The following is a 20,652-nucleotide window of genomic DNA, read 5'->3' as shown; positions in this document are numbered from 1 at the left end:
CAAGATTGACCAGGTGCTCCTACATACTGAGATGCCTCTCCGAAATACAGTAAGGATATGCTATTCTGTATATACAGGGGTGTGTGTGAGAGAGGGGGGGGAGGGAGAGAGAGAGAGAGAGAGAGACAGGGAGGGAGAGACAATATGCATGAGTTATTATGAATTGATTTTTATTTTATTTTTTTGCATTGACTGGTGTGAAGTTAATTTGATCAGTTCTGTCTGGTGGGTTTACAACTGGTGTGAGGTAGATATCCATATCCTGGGACAGCTTCCCCTCTCTGTCCCAAGTTGGCAAAGTGAACATGTTCTATACACAATTGTATGCCTTCTTGTTAATTTCATTTCTACAAGGCTACTTTTTTTGTTCTTAATTAGTACTGCTGCTATAATTCATTGGCTTTAAAACGCCAAGGAACTGAGAACATGGAAAGTCATACAAATCACTAGTATTCCAGGTAGATGAATATGGAAAGAAAAGAAAGTACCGTATTTAGTGTTGGGTTTATTGTGCATATACATACCTACACATCGCATATATACATTTTAAAATCAGAACAGATTTTGAAATGGTTTAACATTAGTATATCTAATTTATCAGCATTAGTATATTACAATAATATACTAATGATTTCATAATTTCCTATGATTTGGTTGGGACAAAAAGAATCACATTACTTTATTAGAAAAGGAAAAGGAAAAAATAACCTAAATGTCACAAAAGATGTGTAACTTTCAGGTTCTCCATTTCAACAAGATAGGAAGTGTAAGAAGCAGAGGATAAGAGCAAAAAAAATAGTAAAAACGTCCAAAGTTAGGTTCCTTCTGGATCCCCTTTACTAAGTTAGCATCTTAAATTCTTCTGCCAACCCAGTTAATCACCAGTTCTATTTGTACTATGCACAGATCCACAAAGTAAGCTTCACATTGTACAAACCAAGGTTATGTGGTTATCTTATGGTACAGAGTGCATTAGAACCGCAGCACCCCCGTTAGGGGAACAAAGCCAATCTATTAGCTAACCAGAACTAGGAACGGAAAAAAAGATAGGAGGGTTCCACCGCCTTCAATCCCTTTCCAACGTCCATGCATTTTCAATCTGAATGTATCAAGGCACCCAGAAAAATCGTGTTATTAGTATGAAACGAAGAAGTGGATCAGTCGATCCCCAGTGCAGATTCGACCCAGTTCTCTCACTGCATTTCCAGATTTTGGACCTTTCTCAGATGTTCATGAGTTGGAGGACCAGGGATGCAACCAATCGATCCTCGACGAAGCCTCCAAGAGACAACGCCGCCGCTGTTATTCTACAGGGAAGTACGAGAAATTCAGCACCGCCGGGCCAGTTCCCCACTCGCAGCAGCTCAAAGCAGCGCAGCACGAGTGGCCGCGGCGCACTAGGGCGTCTGGGGCGCGCACGCACGCGGCTTCCCCATTGGTCCCGCGGACTGGGCCGTCTCCGCCTCCACTTGACGCCGGCCCTGCCGTTTAAATGCCTCCCGACGGGCGCCCGCCGCGCCTTTGGGTCCTGAGCTGGTGGGCTGTTGCGGGCGCGTCGAAGGAGGGAGAGCAAAGCACGCGTCTTCCCAGGGCGGCTTCACTTCTTCCTAGCGGCCGAGGGGCTCGGCTGCTTCCCAGGCAGCCCCATGAAGAAGCCGCCCCTTGGCTTGGCCTCCTAGCCCGCTTTGCGGCGCCAGCCCCAGCCGCCTTTCGCCATGAGCTGTCTGGATGTTATGTACCAAGTCTACGGTCCTCCTCAGCCTTACTTCGCAGCAGCCTACAGTCCTTACCACCAGGTAGGTCGCTGGACGGGCGCTTCCCTCCAAAGGGCGAGGTTGCGTGGGGGAGACTGGCCTGGTAGTGGTGCTATTCGCCCCGGGGTTTATTCGCGCTGTTGACCAATAGCTTCCTCTTTCCCGGAATGGATGAGTCCGGGGGGTGGGAGGGTAGGGTAGAGTAGTCACCCTTTTTAAAATGCTCGGATTGCAATGGGGCTGGTGGTCTTGGCGAAGGATTTCGTTTCTTCCAGTTCTTTGTGTGGAGTCGGTTGGGTTCCTTTGCGTAGGATCGAATCTGGGCGGGCGGGCGGGCGCGCTACTTCCTCCTGCGGACAACTCCTAAAGGGCAAATCCTAAACGGACTCTTGGAAAGGCCTGCCAAATCGCTGATGTAAACCTTCTGGACGCCCGCGGGATCCGAGCAGATTCACCGCCCTGACCGCCACGATTGGTAGAGGCAGAATTAAAGATTCTTAACTTGCAACTATCGGCTAGCTTTCAACTTAGAAAGGTGTATTCAGAGCGCTCGCTCGGATAGCGAAAGCAGCTAAGCAAACCGGAGCCCGGTGCCATCCGAAATTCATCTACGTCAATTATAATTGAAGCAATTGTGGAATTTGTCCGCAAAAGCTTCTGCCCCAGAAAACATTTACGGCCCCGTCATTATTTTAGGCTAGGTCCGTATACATAGCCATATACATAGAAGAAGGTAATGGTATCACGTCGGGCTTTAGTACCGTGATCTCACCTGCCAGTAAATCTCTCTGACCTCGAGATATTCTGCATACGTGTTAGAAATTTTTCGTGGGTTTCTAAAACCCGGCTAACCTGCTTTGCAGACTTTTGATACCCCCGCCCACGGCATTAGGTTTTCCATTAGGAAAAAGTGTTCTTCATACTGCGTAACCCATTGTGAGAGTAGATACGAAATGGAACTGATTCTTGCGTCTTCATTTAGACCCGCGGTTTCTGGTCATGCAGACGTTCCTATACTCTCTGTATTCGTGATAGGATGTGACTGACTATAAATTGCTAGCAGGGTATCCTTTAGGATCTTTTGTTAAAAACAATGAAATTCCTGTTTTTAATCGTTTGAACAACCTTTAATCCATGTGATTAGAACAATAATCACATGGATATATATCTATTTAGACAGAATGCGTTTCATAGAATAAATTCGTCCTGAGCAGGCCTAATATTGTTATTGTTATTGTTTACAGTGACAGAAAAATACTGTTTAATTCTAAACCTGTTAGGATAAAAGAGGATTAAAAGAGGATTTAGAAGAAAATTGCACCTGTTTCTCTTCCCCTCCTCTCCTTTTGTTCAGAAATGAACTGCCGCATTAACTAAGAAATGGGGCTGTTTGGGCCGCCTTCTAAGATGTCTGAAATCACAAATATCAAGGAATGGACACACTGTGCATGCCTAACTTCTGCTTCCCAAGAAATCATTTAAAATAAATTTGGTTTAAATCTTCCGGAAACTGAAATCAATTTTCTACATAAAATGAAGAAATGTGAAAGCAGTGTGTTCATTTGCTTGTTCCTTCACCCTCCACAATAATCTTAAATTTCTCTCCGCTGGCTTACTTTATATAAATAGCAACAAAATTACCCATTGCCATTATTCTATTTTGAATAATACTTACTTGTAAACTCAGAACAAAGGGTCTTCACCGAGAAGATGCTCCATTTTCATTACCTGCTACCTTGTGGAATTTCAGCGGATTTTGCATTGCAATATTGTCAGTGGCTGCTTTGAAAACCAGGTGTTTTAGAATTCTGGGGCACAGACTTTGTGACATTAACGGGTGTAACCTACAGTGGATTTTCAGAATAAAAGAAGTAGACATGTGCCTGAGATAACCTGAACATCGGAATGGAAGGATTCTGGAAGGGAAAGGTCTTAAGACTGAACAATTTTTCGGCTTGTAATAATGTGCTTTCCTCCTTTCTGGGTAGCAGTGGATCAGGTGACATTCCTACATTTTTCTTGTCAGAACCCCGGATCAGGGCCAGCAGCCCAACAAGTTGCAGTTCCCAACATGTTGGGATAGGGAGGGCATCAGAATGTACTGGCCATCAGTTAGTAGCCATTGGTAATCGCTTTCTCCGCGACTGGGAATCCTTCCAGTTGCCGTCTCACTTGACTTTCGAGAGGAAAGCATTGTTGACGTAGAGATTGGTCGAGCCTTGTTTGTTCGCTGACAAAGTCCCATTTGAAAGCGTTTCTCCGATTTAGTTTTCCAGGCACTTAACACTGCATCCGAATCCAAATTATTTGCTTCGGCCCTTCCCAAAAGTAGCAGCTGCAAGCAGTTTAACCGCGGGAAAGCCAACGCGGAAAATGTTTAGCCGATTTTCGAGAGAGCGCTTTCTTTTTTAGAACCTCGTAAATATAACCTGTTCCTTTCCGAAATACCTTTTTCCCTCTATTTGCCACAGAATTTTTTTTGGGGGGGGGGGGAATTTCTCCTTTCTCCCCAAAATCTACTTTGAAACGAACAAGTCTCGTCTCTTTCATTTCACTGTCTCTCCTTGTAACCAACAAGGGTTTTTCTGCTTGGCTAAATATGGGAAGAGTCCCGTGATTTAAGGACGTCCACCTCGTGAAACGCCCCCTCAAAATGCTCGTGATTCCTAATGCCTAATTTTTCCCAAAAAAGAAATTAAATTAGGACCCTGCAGGCATTTGCTCTGAAGAAAGGGCAGCCTTCTGCCCGAGACAGCAGTCAACTCCGTGATCCTTGAGAATCTGTACATTTGGGACAGAAGTCAAGGCTCTTCAAAATTTATTCTTGGTCGCTCATTACATAAAATTGATCTAATGAATCCTGTAAAAGTCGACAATCACGGTCTTTTCAGGAGGTTCGGGGTCCCCCGTTTCCAGAGGGTGAAATTTGTTAGATCCGGGCAGGGAAAAACTTGTGGGACTCTGAAGCCGAAGGCACAAAATATGGCTTAAATCGCAATCAGGTTCAATAATCTGTTTAAGAGTAGTTTTCCCTTGCTTATAGTATTTAATGTGCGGTTTTCTTGGACGTCCCTATGCTTTTCGTGTATTCTGGAAGTTTAGTCTGCTAACTCTGTCAACGAGAAAATAAACTTTATTTAGAGTTGGAAATTCTTCGCTGCCTTCGGTCGTTTGGAATTGTTAGGCAGTGATACATGGTCGCCTTCCTTCTTCAGCGTGCAAGTGGGTGGCCTTTTCGACCGAGCCATTCCCAGGCCAGTTTCTCTTGTCCGTGCAGCTCCGCTCAGCCTTCTCGGCTCCTGCCGGCTCCGGCAAACAGCCATTCGGCCCGTTCGAGGCAGCGACGTTTTTTAAAGGTTCCGCTGGCGCCTGCCCTCCCGAGAAGGGAGCGCAGGCCGCGCGCGCTGACCGAAGATCCGGGACCACATCGGGTTTTCCTTTCTCCGAGATTTCCACAGCGAAGGCGGGCGGAGGAACGCTCCCCGGGGAAGTGAACAGGGTGGCAGAAACTTCCCCGAGGCCAATAAATCCGAAGCCGAGCAACCGAAGCTGCGGGGCTCTTCCGTCCGGCCTTCGGAAAAGGCAGCGGGCGCGTCCTGGCCAGCTTTGCCCTTGCGAGGCGATTTGTCCCCTCTTGGGCTAATATCCGTCCCAAATGCCTCCGTCTAAGGAGAATTCCCAGGCAAAGAGGTCGCGAACGAAGCCGGCACCTTGAAACCGACCGACGGCTTATGGCGGTCTTTCTCTCTAACCCTTTGCTTTCTAAAATGGGCTAAACTAGACTACCGCTCCCATAAGCCACGCTCCGCGCGGGGAGGAATCGTTGGAATTATTAAAAGGGCGCCCAAGCACTATATTTCTCTACGCGTGACTTGCGTCCCTTTCGTGGGAGACTCGTGGCAGCGGGAAGCCTCGCGCGCCTTTCGGACAATTCCTTTCCTCGAAGGCGGCGGATGAGGGGAGGCTCTCAGTCGGCCGGCTGATAGGCCCGGCAGAGCGGAACTCTTCCTAGCTGGTTTTCCCGCGCTTTCACGGCTACGAGGCTTACGGTGTGCTGCCGTAATCACCGTGTTGGAGACTCTCGCCCAGGTCTCCAACCGGCCACCAAGCTCGCGGGGTGGTGACTATGCCAGTTTGCCGTCTGCTTCGTCTCTTAATGCTTTCTCGGGCAGCTTCGCCCAGCCTGGCTGCGGCGATAAATTGTACCCTTATTGGCTGGAGGCGATTAGATGAGCCGCAGCACGCGAAAAAAAAAAGCTAGCTGGGAGAGGGGGAAAGCCGCGCTCTCTTCGCTCCCCCCCTCCCCCACACGCAAGCGTGTTGTGGGATTGAAAATGGGAGCAGACTGCCTGGTAAACCGCCTTGGGCTCCCAGAGGAAAGACAGGCGGGAAGGGCAAGCGTGTTCCGCCGCTCCCGAGACCACCACCACCCAGTGGAGGAAATACTTGGGGAGGGGAGGGGAGGGGAGGGGAAGGCGGCGGGGATCCCTGACCCTGACCGTTTTTGCCTCTCCTTCACAGAAATTAGCCTTTTACTCGAAGATGCAGGAAGCCGCCGAGAGCGCCAGCACCAGCGGCAGCAGCAGCTCCTCCTTCTCCAACCACGCCGCCCCGCCGAGCATCAAGGAGGAAGAGTGCAGTCCTGAGAAAGAGCGCCCCCCCGAGGCCGAGTACATCAACGCCAGGTGTGTCTTGTTCACCTACTTCCAAGGGGACATCAGCGCCGTGGTGGACGAACACTTCAGCCGAGCCCTCAGCCAGCCCAGCAGCTACTCGCCCAGTAGCGCAAGCCTCAAGGCCGTCGCAAGGAGCTCCACCGCTTGGAGAGGTGAGCTTGGGTAGTCGTCTTCATCTCCGGCTGCCTTTGGGGCTCGCTTTGCCCCAGGGATTCTCCTGTCACCTGAGGCTCAAGAAGATGCAACTCCGCAGAGCTTGCATCAAGCGGTAGTCAACCTGTGGCCTTCCGGTGCCTTAGGTTATTTATTATTATTTATTTGGTTTGTCAAACATTTATAAGATAACAGGAATGAGTATAAACATGGATATGAATATAGGAAATAGATACGAATAAATGGGGACAGTAGGACAAGAACGGTAGGTTACAACTCCCAGAGTTATAACATGAGAGTTAATAGTCCAAGGCATCTGCAAACTGTTGCCTGCCCTGATGTAGATGGTTCCTTTTGGTATTGGGAAAGCCACAAATGGGTATATTTCTCAGCTTTCCGGGTTTCTGGGAGATTGCCGTTGTGTGGAGATTTAAAAAACTAAGAAACCAAGTGCTTTTGTTGTTAATGGATAGGTAATAGTTGTACTGTGCAAGTTTGGAATACTTTTAAGAGAAGGAGAACATTCCTATGACTAACATGTTCACTAGCAAATAAATGAGTCTGTTTCAATGCATTATGAATTTCATAGAATTCTGACCAGGACTGGCCCTAATGTTAGCCGGAGTGAGACAGTCCTCTCCAAAAAGTCTACCTTGCTTTCGGATGTAACCAATATTGTCCCATCATTATTGTTGAAGAAAAGTTTTTGCTATTCCTTATCTTTGAGGACAAAAAGGCAGGGGAGACATCTTGCAGCAAAATGTCTTGGGCCATTTGATAGCAGCTGCTGAAGAAATGAGGACTAGCAGGGTAGAATTTATATCTTGGGGATAAGTCTCTGCAATTCCCTTCCCTCAACAAGCATCATTGCAATCACATTTAGAAACTTCCATGCACATACTACCAAACTAAGGTGGGGATGGGGTCTACGATAATTAAGATAATTAAGATTATTTTAAAATATAGATTGCTTTAAAGTACAGTATGCAAAGGAGAACAGAATTGATGGTCTGTGGATTGCTATAATATACTTCAGTTACTATCAAAAATGACTAAAGGCAACCAGATTTGTGAGACTGACTTCATTTTAACAGAATTGCCGATCATAGTCTGACATAAGATGATATAAGAATAACAAATTTGAACCCAGGAATATGTTTTGAGTGCAGAACTGAAAGAATATAAGTAAAAGGTTGGCTCTAGTATATTTCATTTCCCAAGTAATTTCTAGAGAGGGAAAAGAGAGAAATATATCTCCAGTCTATATGATAGAACTGGTAAAGAAGTTTGTGTAAGCAAGAGAATTCTTTATTCTCAACTTTGCCTACTGCCTGCTTCTGTTCGTGTTCAAGGTGGATGGTTGGAGGGCAGATCAGTGATATTACTGGATAAAGGTTTATGGTTTGATCTGTCCAGCAGCCTCATCCATGTAAAAACTTGCTTTGGAAAAAGGGAACAGAAAGCAACCTATCTTCACTTTGCCAGAGATGAGAAAGACCCCTGTGACTTTGCTCAATCTCCCCAGCCCTTCCTCCCCAATTATAAGCACTGGTTCCATCCATTAATTAAAACAGCATAATCTTGCCAGATTATCTTCTCCTAAAACTGATTTCAGGCATGTTTAGAGGTAGGAAAACTCATTTGTCTTCTTATGTTGATTGCTGCTTTCCTGCTGGCCAGAGTGAAGAAACTTATTATAGTGCCAGATGATGCTCTGCTTTGGTCAAATAGAATTCTTTGGAATCTTTTCCACTGAGAATTGGATTGCGGGAATAGTTAATAGTTAATATTAGCTGAAAAAGTTGCCTGGTTCATGGATTACATTAAGCTATGGCTTAATTTTAGCTTAGTGTCAGTGTGAACCCAGAAGCTGTGGTGGGAAATCATAGTTTATAGTTTAGTATAGGGTGTCACTCAGCAATTCTATTAAACAATCATGGTCTGGCACATATGAATTAATATGTTTAGAATAATGTTTTAATAAAGCTGTGAAATTATACTGTATATATATTTATATAAAGGAAAAATTGATTAGGTAATTGTATCTTTTTTTTCAAATAGTAAGCTAGGTACATTCATTTATAAATCAATTTATTTGGACACCCATCTTGCAAATCCAATTCTGGGCAGCTAATAATAACATGTTAAAACAATAAAAGCCTATATTTGCAAGTATAAAAATGAACTCTTGTTACTGAGGATGAATCCAGTAAAACAATAGACAGAGATTTTTTCAGTGTACCCAAAATACACGCTGTTTTTATAAATCAAGCTGTGTGTACAAGTACAGACTAGCTTTTTATTTATTAAAAGGGAAACAAGCAGTATTAAACATAATGTTTCTGTATAGAACACTATAGAAAGATGTTTATAAAATTATCATACCTTAACCAAGATTGTTGAATAAGCCACACCATTCAGTGTTGAAAGACAACAGGCATTCAATATTATCTTTACAAAAAGATTGCTTACATCAGTCCTATATTCTGAGAGAAATGGGGAAAAGAGCTAACCAGTCACTGGGCATGTATGAGATGCCCAGATGAGAATATTTTCTATTGCCAAAATCCTCTAAGATGGTAGTTCTGGGGCTAGCTCTGTGCTGGAAGAACAAGATTGATTACTTTTAGTGAAGCAATTGGTAGATGTGGAGGGCATTAGGGCCCACCTTTGGCACAGTGAGTAGAGCACTTGGGGATCTCCTAGTAAATGTCTATGCCATTCTGAGAATAACTGAAGGCAAGCAGGTAGAGGAGGGTATTGGCATTGTTCTCTGACTAAACTCATCCAGCTTTATTTAAGTCTAACATAAACATTTGTTGGATGGAAGCTTGAAGGAACGGGGCTCTGAAGCTCAGCCGTCTTTCACTCTGTTTTGAATGAAATGGAGCATCTGAGTGTCATGCCTGATCATGGAGAATCCCTTAACATAATCCCAACATCACTTCAGTATCTATGGTTATACCGCAATGGTGGTCTTATAGAAATCGGTCAAGTAACGTCAATATAAGTATAAATGGAAAGCTTTTGCAATCACTCACTTGATTTCTTTCATGGGAACCAAACTTCCTGACTGGGAAAGTTTGTCATTGTTGAGCAGTGCTATTTCAGAAGCACCAGAGTTTCAAATTTCAGTCATAGCCATGAAGAGTGCTGTGGCACCTGAAAGATGAACAAATTTATCATGATGAAAACTTTGGTTAATAAACATTTCACCTGCAGAAAAAACAATTACTACCGATCTGCCTTCCATTGAGGACCTGTATGCTGTACAAGTCAAAAAGAGGGCTGTGAAAATATTTATAGACCCCTCGCATCCTGGACATAAACTGTTTCAACTCCTACCCTCAAAACGACGCTATAGAGCACTGCACACCAGAACAACTAGACAGAAGGACAGTTTTTTCCCGAACGCCATCACTCCGCTAAACAAATAATTCCCTCAACACTGTCAAACTAATTACTAAGCCTGCATTACTATTAATCTTCTCATCGTTCCTATCACCCATCTCCTCCCACTTATGACTGTATGACTATAACCTTGTTGCTGGTATCCTTAAGATTTATATTGACTGTTTCCCTATGACTATCATTAAGTGTTGTACCTTATGATTCTTGACGAATGTATCTTTTCTTTTATGTACACCAAGAGAGTATGCACCAAGACAAATTCCTTGTGTGTCTAATCACACTTGGCCAATAAAGAATTCTATTCTATTCTTTAGGAGGCAAAACAAACTCTTTATTTTTATGCCTGAAATGTTTTTTCGAGTTTCACCTGTAGAAGCTGGGATATTCCTCTTCATGACAATTTGTTCTCTTCTACCCTTCCACTAGATCAGGGCTGTCGAACTCGCATCCCACGGACCGGATGCTTGCGATACCCACGCCCGGTTTAGCGAAGGGGGAAAAAGTCACAATACGTCACATGATGATGCCATGACGACGCAAGTTTGACACCCCTGCACTAGGTCCTAGTGACCACAGTAACATTTAGTTTCAGATGCAGGACTACAGTTGCATTCTGAGGGCATCAGGTCAGCTACAGAAACAAATCTACATGCCTCATTGCAGTTGATCCATTAGTGTAATACCCACTCCTGCACCTATGGTTTTACAATTGCGAAGAAGGCATCAAAAACACATTTAGCTGATGCTAAAAGACCATCAGGTACAGTACAGCCTTCCAGTGTGTGTTGGGAACCTAAAGCAACCAAGCAACACAAAGGATGACGAAATGCCTAGCCAAGGGGAGTCTTATGCTAGTCTTGTGCTGCTTAGAAGGTGATTGTGTCCGCTTTGTGTGGCTAGTTCTGTCACTATTGGATACATTACAAGTTCGTATTGTTCTGTTGTTTTATCATCCCCACAGTATGGAGAGTGAGATGGTCACTTTTTCGCCTATAAGCAGTGATGCTTGATGAGAGGCCAGATATTTCTATCAATCATTTTCCTGAATTTGTGAGAATAAGGCATTGTTCTTTGTCTTCATTACTGTGACTTAAACAAAAGAAAAAGAAAACAAGTTTGGCAATCAAGGCAGCAAATTTTGTGCTGGAATACTTTTCTGCCAGCTCAAGAACTGGTGGATTGCACTTCAGTGCATTCATCTGACAGATCGCTGAGAAAAGAAATACAGTACAATAATTTTGCATCCCTAGAAAAAATGAAATGTGTGATGTCTTTGTGTCTTTCCTTTATGCTTGTGAGATGAATTATAGATAAATGCCCCAAAATAGAGCAGTTTCTTTCCTCCTTTGTCCTCCATCTTTTAAAATTGTTAGGTTTTAGCACACATTATCTAACACGCCTAAGTTTTTAAAGTGGAGGTGAGGAAAGTGTTGCAGTTTATATGCCTCTTCTGCAGAGACAAAGCAACTGGGGGTTCTAAGACATTTTGTCATTTGAAAAACATCCTGGCAACTCAGACATTCTTCTGTGATCACAGTGCTGACCTTAGATTGTTCCCAGCCCATAATCTAAATACCATATACTGTATGGTGGTCCTTCCTGCTTAATTTATCACAACTAACATGTGCAAACTTTATCCTACTTCCCTACACTATTCTTGGGAGTATTGATATAATCGCCCAATCTTCAACATTCCTTGCTAAACTCCCAAATGAGAGGTGTCTATATTTTAATAGAGGACTCTTTAATAGAGTAAAATATGCCATTGGATATTTCATAATGAATCAATCTTTAAAATAGCCTTAATTAGTCTTAAAAGTACCACTACTCATCCTTTTTAAGTAAAAAGGGCAGTTCATTTAGTAAGCTAGTCAGGATAGCTAATCACTAACCTACAGAAGTGTTATATTGGTACACAATGAAATCTTTTATACTAAAAATCCTTAATAAATTATGAAAAACAGAGAGCCGAGCAGTTGGCCATGTTGATTAGGACTGCTGGGAGTTAGAAGTTGAAATGGGACAATTTGCCACAGCCAATTCACCATGCCAACTCGCCATGGTCAACTTGCCATGGCCAATTCAACGCGCAACAACTCACCATGGCCAACTCGCCAAGGGACAACTCACTGTGGGACAATTCAATTCAATTATTTAAAATAATTTTAAAAATATTTTAATTTTTGTCATTCACATTTCATTTTGTCCCTCTTTGGCATCCTTTCTTTAATTATTCTATTCCACTATTTCTTCAATATTAGTGTAACTCTTGCCCCAAGGCAAGTTGTCCTGCAGTGAGTTGGTCACAGTAAGTTGGTTGTGGTGAGTTGGCCATGGCAAGCTGGCCGTGATGAGTTGTGATAGACTTCTGGATGACACATATTCAATGCTCTTGATTTTTAGAAGGTTTTATTTTTAATAAGCTGACCTAACAAATGGGAGCATATGGCTGACCTTGTCGGGGCTCAGAAACTAAAAATGCTTGGTTCTGGTTAGTAAAAGGATATGAATTAATACCAGGGCTTTAGGTTAGACTGTGAAGGGTTTTTTGTTTTTTGTTTTTTTTTTGGGGGGGGGAATCCAGAAAAAGAGAATAGCACTCAGCTCTACTATATTGTTAAACTAGCAATCCAGTTTCACCCAAGAACTAGATGGATGCGCATCTGCAGTTGAACTCAGCTTGAAGGAGACATTCTCTTCAGTTATACTATGTTTTAAAAAAGATTTCACAAGCATTATACTTGATATAGTGTTAACTAGATCACTATAACTTGATAACTAGAGGCATTTATAAGCCAGTTTGGTATAGTGGTTAAAGTGACTGGATTAGAAGCCAAAAGACAATTAGTTCTAGTCTTGCCTTAGGTATGGAACCCAGCTTCCGTACCTAAGTGATCTTGGAAAGTCACTCTGTCTCATTATAGGAAGAAGACAAGAGCAAAGTATTTTTTTTAAAAACATTGCCAAGAAAACTGTAGGGACTGGTCAAGTTGCCAACAATCAGACTCAGTGATGGGTACTATAGACACAGAAGTAAAAAGAGACAGGTGCTAAGAATTATTTTTAATTGATAAGTAACAGAACAATTTCATGCAGAATACCAAACATTCATCTAAACCCAGTTCACGTGCTCTTTTTAAATATAAGTAGAATTTTTAAAATTGTGTAGAGATTTATATTTATATTTGATTTGAAGCTAATGTGAAAGAATGGAAAGGTACATTGGCTTTATTCTTTGCATCTAGTCATGTTTTGAATAAGTCAGAATGAGCAGGTTAAATTATGTTTTATATTAAAGGTGTATAAACCATGTTTGGGTTAACACTAAGCCAAAATAAAACACACATTAGAGTTTCACATACAGTAGTATATGAAACCAACTATTGTTTTAAAAGCATCAAAGTCTCAAAAATTCTTTTGTGGTACTAAACCCTTTTCATATGTGTTCAAAAATAATATCCTATAGATTTTCAGTGTCATTCAGTTTAGGAGGAGAAAATTTACCTTCAAGAATATACTCTCAATTTTGAACATCCGGGTTTTAAATTTATAAACAATTATAACTATTTCAGAATGGAAAACACAGCTCTGAGCTTCCCATTGACAGTGTTGTGATATTCATTTCTGAAGAATAGTTACTTATAAAGTCCTGCATGGCATAGGGCCTGGGTAACTGAGTTGTCTCCAAATGTTTTTGCCTAGCCAGCATGTTTCTGTAGAATGGGTGCATTCCAGTCCCCCACCCCTTCTTCAGAAGTATACTTTCTCTGTTGCAGCTCCCACCCTCTGGAACAGCATCCCCTTGAGATAAAAGATAGCATCCTTTCTCCTAAGGTTCCAGAAAGCTTTGAAACTTGGCTTTGGACCGGGGGGGGGGTCTATATACCTTTACTACCGGTTTGCAACGGGAATGCGCACATGCGCAGATCATCAATTATGATGTCTGGATGGGTGGGCAATGCCTTCCGCTGCTTTTACTACCAGTTCTAAAGAACCGGACAGAACTGGGAGCAACCCACCATGGCCTCTGTTTTGTTTTGTTGGTTTTCTTATTTCGGCCTGGGCTGTCTGTTGTGATATTTTCTCTAGTTTTCTACATCACCCAGAGTCAGGAAGAGACAATGTGAAATGAAGCATAGACACAAGTTATTTAAGCTTTATACCTGCATGATAAGGGATGTGGTGGCTCAGTGGCTATGACGCTGAGCTTGTCGATCAAAAGGTCGGCAGTTCAGCAGTTCGAATCCCTAGTGCCGCATAATGGGGTGAGCTCCCATTACTTGTCCCAGCTTCTGCCAACCTAACAGTTCGAAAGCATGTAAAAAATGCAAGTAGAAAAATAGGGACCACTTTGGTGGGAAGGTAACAGCGTTCCGTGTGCCTATGCCATTTAGTCATGCCAGCCACATGACCATGGAGACGTCTTCGGACAGCACTGGCTCTTCAGCTTTGAAACGGAGATGAGCACCTCCCCCTAGAGTCAGGAACGACTAGCACATATGTGCGAGGGGAACCTTTACCTTTACCTGCATGATACAAGTAGTTTTTATCATATTTGTTAGAACAAATGCTCAAAGCATTTCAGTTTAGAAATATTAATAACAAAAAAGAAAGCATTTAAGTGTCATATGTGAAATAAAACAGGCCTGAATAATCTAGTGGGTCATTTTAGGGGAACTGCTTTTGTTTTAAATGCATATCCTGTAAGGATGTAAAAGGCAGAATATATCAGTCTATCTGAGAACTTTTAAAAAGAATAAACTTATTGGTCCTGGTTACAGAACAGGAAAAAGATAATACTTAGAAGATACACCGTTGGTGGTATGTAAATGACAAAGAATAGAAATAATTGTCCTTCTATCCTTCTAATGCTGTCTGTTTTGTGCTTGTCTTTCTTTGTACAGAGGGAACTTTTCCTATGAGCCAGCGTAGTTTCCCACCCTCTTTCTGGAACAGCACTTACCAGCCTTCTTCTGTGCCTGCCTCTTTGGGCAGCCCACTGGCAGCTACTGCCCACAGTGAACTACCCTTTGCTACAGCGGACCCTTATTCTCCAGGCTCACTGCACAGCCACCTTCATCAGGGCCCCCCAGAACCTTGGCACCCAGCTCACCATCATCATCATCACCATCACCACCCATACATCGGTGCGCAGAGTTCTGCTTACCCTCGGCCCACCACAGTGCATGAGGTCTACAGCCCACATTTTGACCCTCGCTATGGTTCGCTGCTGGTGCCTGCTGCTTCTGTGCGTCCCCACCGTCTCACTCCTGCCTCAGTGCCCACACCAGTCAGCCCTCAGTGTGAGCTAGGCAAGAATGAGCCTGCCACATCATCATGGACAACGCCAGCTCCTTTTGCTGGTCCTGCAGGAGAGATGGCACAGAGCTTAGGGCTGAATGTAGAGACAGGTAAGACCTGACAGGCAAAATAATTTATTGTGATCAGATTTTTTGTTTGTTTGTTTCTTTGAATCCCGGAGACTTTAAATGCAAATTAGGTACCTTCCGGAGGCTTCCGGAGGCTTAAAGAACCACTTCAATCCTTAAAAATCCTGATGAAAGCTCAAAATTGGAATTCTGCTTTCTGTCACATTTGGAATTGTAGCTTTTGGTCCTAAGCTGACAAAAGTTCTATACCACAGCATTAAGCTATCGTATAATTTACTTGTCTGCGATCCTGACAACAGAACAAGAAAAACGAATTACTGGAATGTGACCTGTTTTGTTACTCCAGCCACTGTAACCTGCTAACCATGCTTTGTGGTTTAGCATAATCTTAGGAACCCAAGCACAACAGTTTTTTTCAATAATCCTTGATTAAACAACTACGGCTTGCCTAACATAAGATGTGAACAAAGCTGTTGTGTTTCCTCAGCCCTCTCCACATCATTGGTTCTCCAAGAGGGGACAAGGAAACACTCAGCATGATGACATCATGACTCATATTGCATCATGTTACCAGGAAGACAGGAGAAACAGACACAGAACACCAACAGTGTGAGGTCTTTTTTTGTTTCTTTCAGTAAGTGTCCTGAAACTCTACTGCAATGTTTCTCAACTTTGGCAGCTTTTAAGATGTGTGGACTTCAGCTCCCAGAATTTCCTGCTGGCTGGGGATTTCTGAGAGTTGAAGTCCACATATCTTAAAGTTGCCAAGGTTGCGAAACACTGCTCTACTGAATTATATTGTCCATTACTGTCAACTTCACAATAACTCTGCAAGTAAATTTTATTTTTTCCTATTTACTTTGGTCAAGGATCATCATGGCAACTGTTTTTGATGCTAGAAAATAGTCTGAGACTTGGCATTTGTCTACTTTTTTTTTTATAAATAAAGAGGTAACTCATTTGTAAACAACTGTCTGACTACAGTATAAGAGGCTATAATGTTTAGTAACTTGTCCAGTGGTTGTATCATCAAGCATGTTAGATTTTGTAAATTCTCACATGAAGTTAATCCATATGCGTTTATTCTTCATTTCAGACTTCTTCTATAAATCAATTCTTGTGCTTTAAGTAACTTACTCTATTTTTGCAAGCATGTGGGGGTATTTGGCTCTTTCTGTCTTTATTTCATTTCTTTTCTCTTCCCTTTTTTAATTTCCAACTTCTCTCTTTCTTTTTCTTTCTTTTTCTCTCTGTTCTCAGGTTTGCAACCTCAGGATAAAAGCAAAGATCTCTACTGGTTTTAGATTCCACCATGACTTCTCCTCTAGTCAGACTTTTGCCTATGTAGGAGTGGGGACAGAGCCAAAGTCAAGTCAATTTGTAACAGCTTCTGATCTTGGTTTTCAGCTCACCATTATTCCTACTGTGCTGGATCGCTCCTGAGCTGAGCTGCTGGTTATAACCCTCCCTTCCTACGCACAAATGCCAGCTTCGTTCTTTGCCTCACAGTTCTGATACCAGCATCTCACATCGAGACAAGAAAAGCGGAATGGCAAAGGAGGCTAAAAAGCTTCTTCAGCTTGGCATTTCTTCTCCTAAAATGGCAAAATTGAACACAACAGCTTCACATTCAGAAGAACTGAGTAAAATGAATGAGGATGTGAAAAACATTGACTTTAGGAAGCTGAAGGGTTTGTTAATATTAGTAAGGACATAAATCATACTTATCATTTGGCATTTTAAAAAAACTGGAAGCAGCATGGAAGATATTTAGGCATTGTGAATGAAGCAGAGTAATTCTAAACTCTTAAATACATTTGGAACATATATATATATTTTTTATAAAAGGATGGATCTTTCTGACTTCAGCGTGGTGATGAGTGGCAAGTGACTAGTGGGGCCACCTGCCTCCAGGCTTACACAAATGCAGCTGTTCAAGAGACAACTGTTCCAACTCCAAGAACTTGACAATCAAGGTGGCACTTCTCCGAGTTTGGCACAAAAATTGCATAGGATAATACTTATATACATAGTTGTATATATAAGTTTTTTTATATAAAAAACATTTATGATGATAGAAAATATCCTTTTAAAAAAACTCTTCCAGCTTTCAGGAGAAACAACTGGAGTGAGTGGGAGGGGAGGGCTAATGGGATAGACAAAAGACTTCATTTAATTGAATGTTCCCTTATGACTTTTTGTAGCAACCAGGAGACGGTCTCGCCTCTCTCATTTTGAAAAGGGTATACAGTATAAGAAGTGTTTATTTGTAGGGAAGATAATTAAAATTGTCTCCTTTAACTTTTGATTACATTTGTTCTATGAAATAGGTGGAGATTTCAAATGGGAATCCCAATTCTCCCAATTTTTTAATTTTAAAAATTCCATTGATTTGCTTATCATTTAGAAACCATCTGGACCAAGCCAAATAGCAAATTAGTTCAGTATCTCATTTCCCACCATGACAAAACCTACAGATCAAGTCATAAATAGGCTATAGAGATGCAATAACCCTCTCCTCTTATCTTTAAGCAACTGCTACTCTTGAGATACGATACTTCTGAATCTGGGTGGTGACATACTGTATAAGCATCCTGTTTAGTAGCAACTGACCGTCTTTATCATTTCATTTCATTTATTCAATTTAGGCACTACCTGGCTCCAAACTGACTCTAGATATACAATAAAACCAAACAAAATAGGAATATACATTATAATAAAATTATAAAGTGCCAAGGAATAAGAATGGGAATTAAAAAAAAAAACCAAGAACAGATGATGTTTTTGATTAACACCTATACCCTCAAACATCTCGAACAAGGGGCACCAACAACCATACCCCAAGGCCTGGGAGAACATTCAAGTATTCAAGGCTTTCTGAAAAGCTATCAGAGTGGGGTCACCTGGACAACACAGGAGATGGGCAGTTTCTCATATAATCTGGCTTTATGCCATGTAGGACTTTGTAAGTCACAATCAGTACCTTGAATGACAGTTGCAACTAAACTCGCAACAGTGCAACTCAGGGAGCAGAAGTGCCACATGAACATACCTACTCATGCCCATTACTGCCAATGCCACTACATTCGGTCAAAGCTTCCAAGTGATATTCAAGGGTAGACCTATGTAAAGCACATTGCAGTAGTGAAGCCCTAAGGGAACAAGGCATGAGTGACTTCTCTTCCTGATCCAGGAAAAGATGCAATGGGTGCACCGGGTGAATAATTTTTTTTAAAAAAAAATTGCCTAAGATTATATTTCCATATAGTGGTATCAATAACTTTTTTTCTTACTTTGGATCTCCCACCGCGACTATCATGAGGAAAAACATCTGTGCACTTTTTCCATACTCTACATTATTTTGAATCGAGCATTATCACACATCCCTTCTTACTATTCTTTCTAAACTTTAAAAAAAATGGAGTAGACTTTCCTCAAAGGTGAGTTGATTTTATCATTTGCTTGGTCTCTATATTCCTTTACTTCAATACAGACAGAAGGAAGCACTCCAAGTATTGTCCCAAAGGTGCTTTTTCAAGAGGAAACTCGACTTTCTTGTTTTTCTTTGAAGACGTTTTGCATCTCATCCAACAAGCAGCTCTGACTGGATGGTGGGAATGGAAGGATTTATATTCCTAGCAGAAGCTCGTCGTTTGCATTCTTTTTAGAGCGTTGTTGAGGCCACTTGGAATTTCTCTGTGCCCACAAACCTCCAAGTGGCCTCAACAACTCTCTAAAATAATGCAAATGACCAGCTGTCTGCAAGGAGCATAAATGCTTTCATTCCCCACCATCCAGTCAGAACTGAAGAAACTTCTTGGATGAGATGCAAAACGTCTTCAGAGAAAAGCAAGAAAGTCCAGTTGCCTCTTTAAAAGGCACCTTTCGGACAAGCTCATGTACAACATTTTTCCCAGAAATTATTTTAAATACTCCATTCCAAATGAAGCTGGCTTTCAGCTGAAATTTTAGGGCTGTTGAAATTGACATGTAATGCCCCCATATCCTATTTGTGGTAGATGACACTGACCACTGGTGATTTATTTCCTTTACCTGCATTGCAGTTTGTTAGTGATACTTTCCCTTTTCAGTAAACTTGCTGGGATTATTCAGGCTGCATAGAGAGTAAGTCTAACATAACATAGTAGTTTGAACTTTATTTAAGCATACATTGATCTGTACTATTGGTGTACAACTGGGATGGACAATTTATTTTCTTACTGTATTGAAATTCAATTTTCAGCAAGCTAGGTAGCAAGGGAGATTCAAAGTTGTAGGTGAGGAACAATTAAGAAGGTCATAGGTTGCCTATCCTTGGTATAAAATATACTCTTGTGACTTTTCCACCAACCTTTTTTCCCTCTACCCATCCTTGGGCTATTTTCTACCTGTTTTTTTCTCTCCTCCAAATTTAGAGTAACAAAAGCAGTTAAAGATAAACCCCAGCAGGTTATAATTTCCTATTTTATAGTAAACTTGGCAATATGAGGTTTCCTCCATTTTCAACCTTTGTAATCTTTCCCAGTTTCGTCCAGTTTCATCTCTTGCTCTTGCTGGAAACCAGAGATAGCTGAAGGGAACTCTATCCTTGTTTATATTTCAGATGTTTTTTCATCTAGTTGTAAACTCTGTACAACTGTTCTAAGATCTGTATTTACAGAAGCCAAGCATTGCTGTCTATTGCCATATAATACCTCATTCAAAGAAGGGCACCACAAGCATTCTTGCAAAAGAGTCAAAGTTTTCCTCCAGGTGACAAAACTCTGGATCTTATCTGAACATTCCCGCTGGCTATAATTCGGCTCCAATTTATGAGATATGAAATACAGCCAAACAGAAAGAGAGACTTGCCAGAGGTTCATTTTAAGAATGGGTATCTGGAGCTTTGCAAGCATAGGAGGTGATAGGTACAAAGCATAATTAGTTTAGTTAGATACGGGTTTGCTGAATCTCTTTCTAAGCTAAGTGCTAATTATTAATTCGTTCCAGTGTTATAAAAACCCAATAGAGCAACCTCAGTAAAGAGAAATGTGTGCTGATTGAGTATAGATCACCAACTGTTTGTTCAGCTTCTCCTTGTACTGATAACAAAGGCACAGGGGGAAGCGGAGGCCAATTACACAGATCATTCTACACAGCCTGAATAATTTTTTTCTATCTCATACAAGAAATGGGCATAATATTTGAAAACATGCCTAGTTCAGCACGAATGAAGACAGCAATGAATTTCTTCTTTTACTCTTTAAAAATTAAACAAAGGCAGTCATG

The 20,652-nt window shown here is 41.8% G+C and overlaps 1 protein-coding gene across 2 annotated transcripts; it reads left to right on the top strand.

Annotated features, from left to right (window-relative positions):
- The first annotated feature begins 1,450 nt into the window (after nucleotides 1-1,450).
- Nucleotides 1,451-17,709, top strand: VGLL2 (vestigial like family member 2). 2 transcript variants are annotated; one of them, XR_011601000.1, is made up of 5 exons: nucleotides 1,451-1,796; nucleotides 6,276-6,582; nucleotides 14,899-15,405; nucleotides 15,872-15,993; nucleotides 16,645-17,709. XR_011601000.1 is itself a non-coding variant. In XM_070952989.1 (4 exons), the coding sequence occupies exons 1-4, from the start codon at nucleotides 1,716-1,718 to the stop codon at nucleotides 16,686-16,688; spliced, it is 939 nt and encodes a 312-aa protein (XP_070809090.1). In that variant the 5' UTR covers nucleotides 1,451-1,715; the 3' UTR covers nucleotides 16,689-17,709. The 2 variants fall into 2 exon arrangements, 1 of the variants encoding a protein (XP_070809090.1); XM_070952989.1 differs by lacking the exon at nucleotides 15,872-15,993.
- Nucleotides 17,710-20,652: the final 2,943 nt, after the last annotated feature.

Source organism: Pituophis catenifer, unplaced genomic scaffold, assembly GCF_029215685.1.
Source record: "Pituophis catenifer annectens isolate HBS135680 unplaced genomic scaffold, rPitCat1.0.hap2 SCAF_1, whole genome shotgun sequence".
In the NCBI taxonomy this organism is placed as follows: domain Eukaryota; kingdom Metazoa; phylum Chordata; class Lepidosauria; order Squamata; family Colubridae; genus Pituophis; species Pituophis catenifer.
This window is presented reverse-complemented; position numbering and strand designations above follow the sequence as displayed.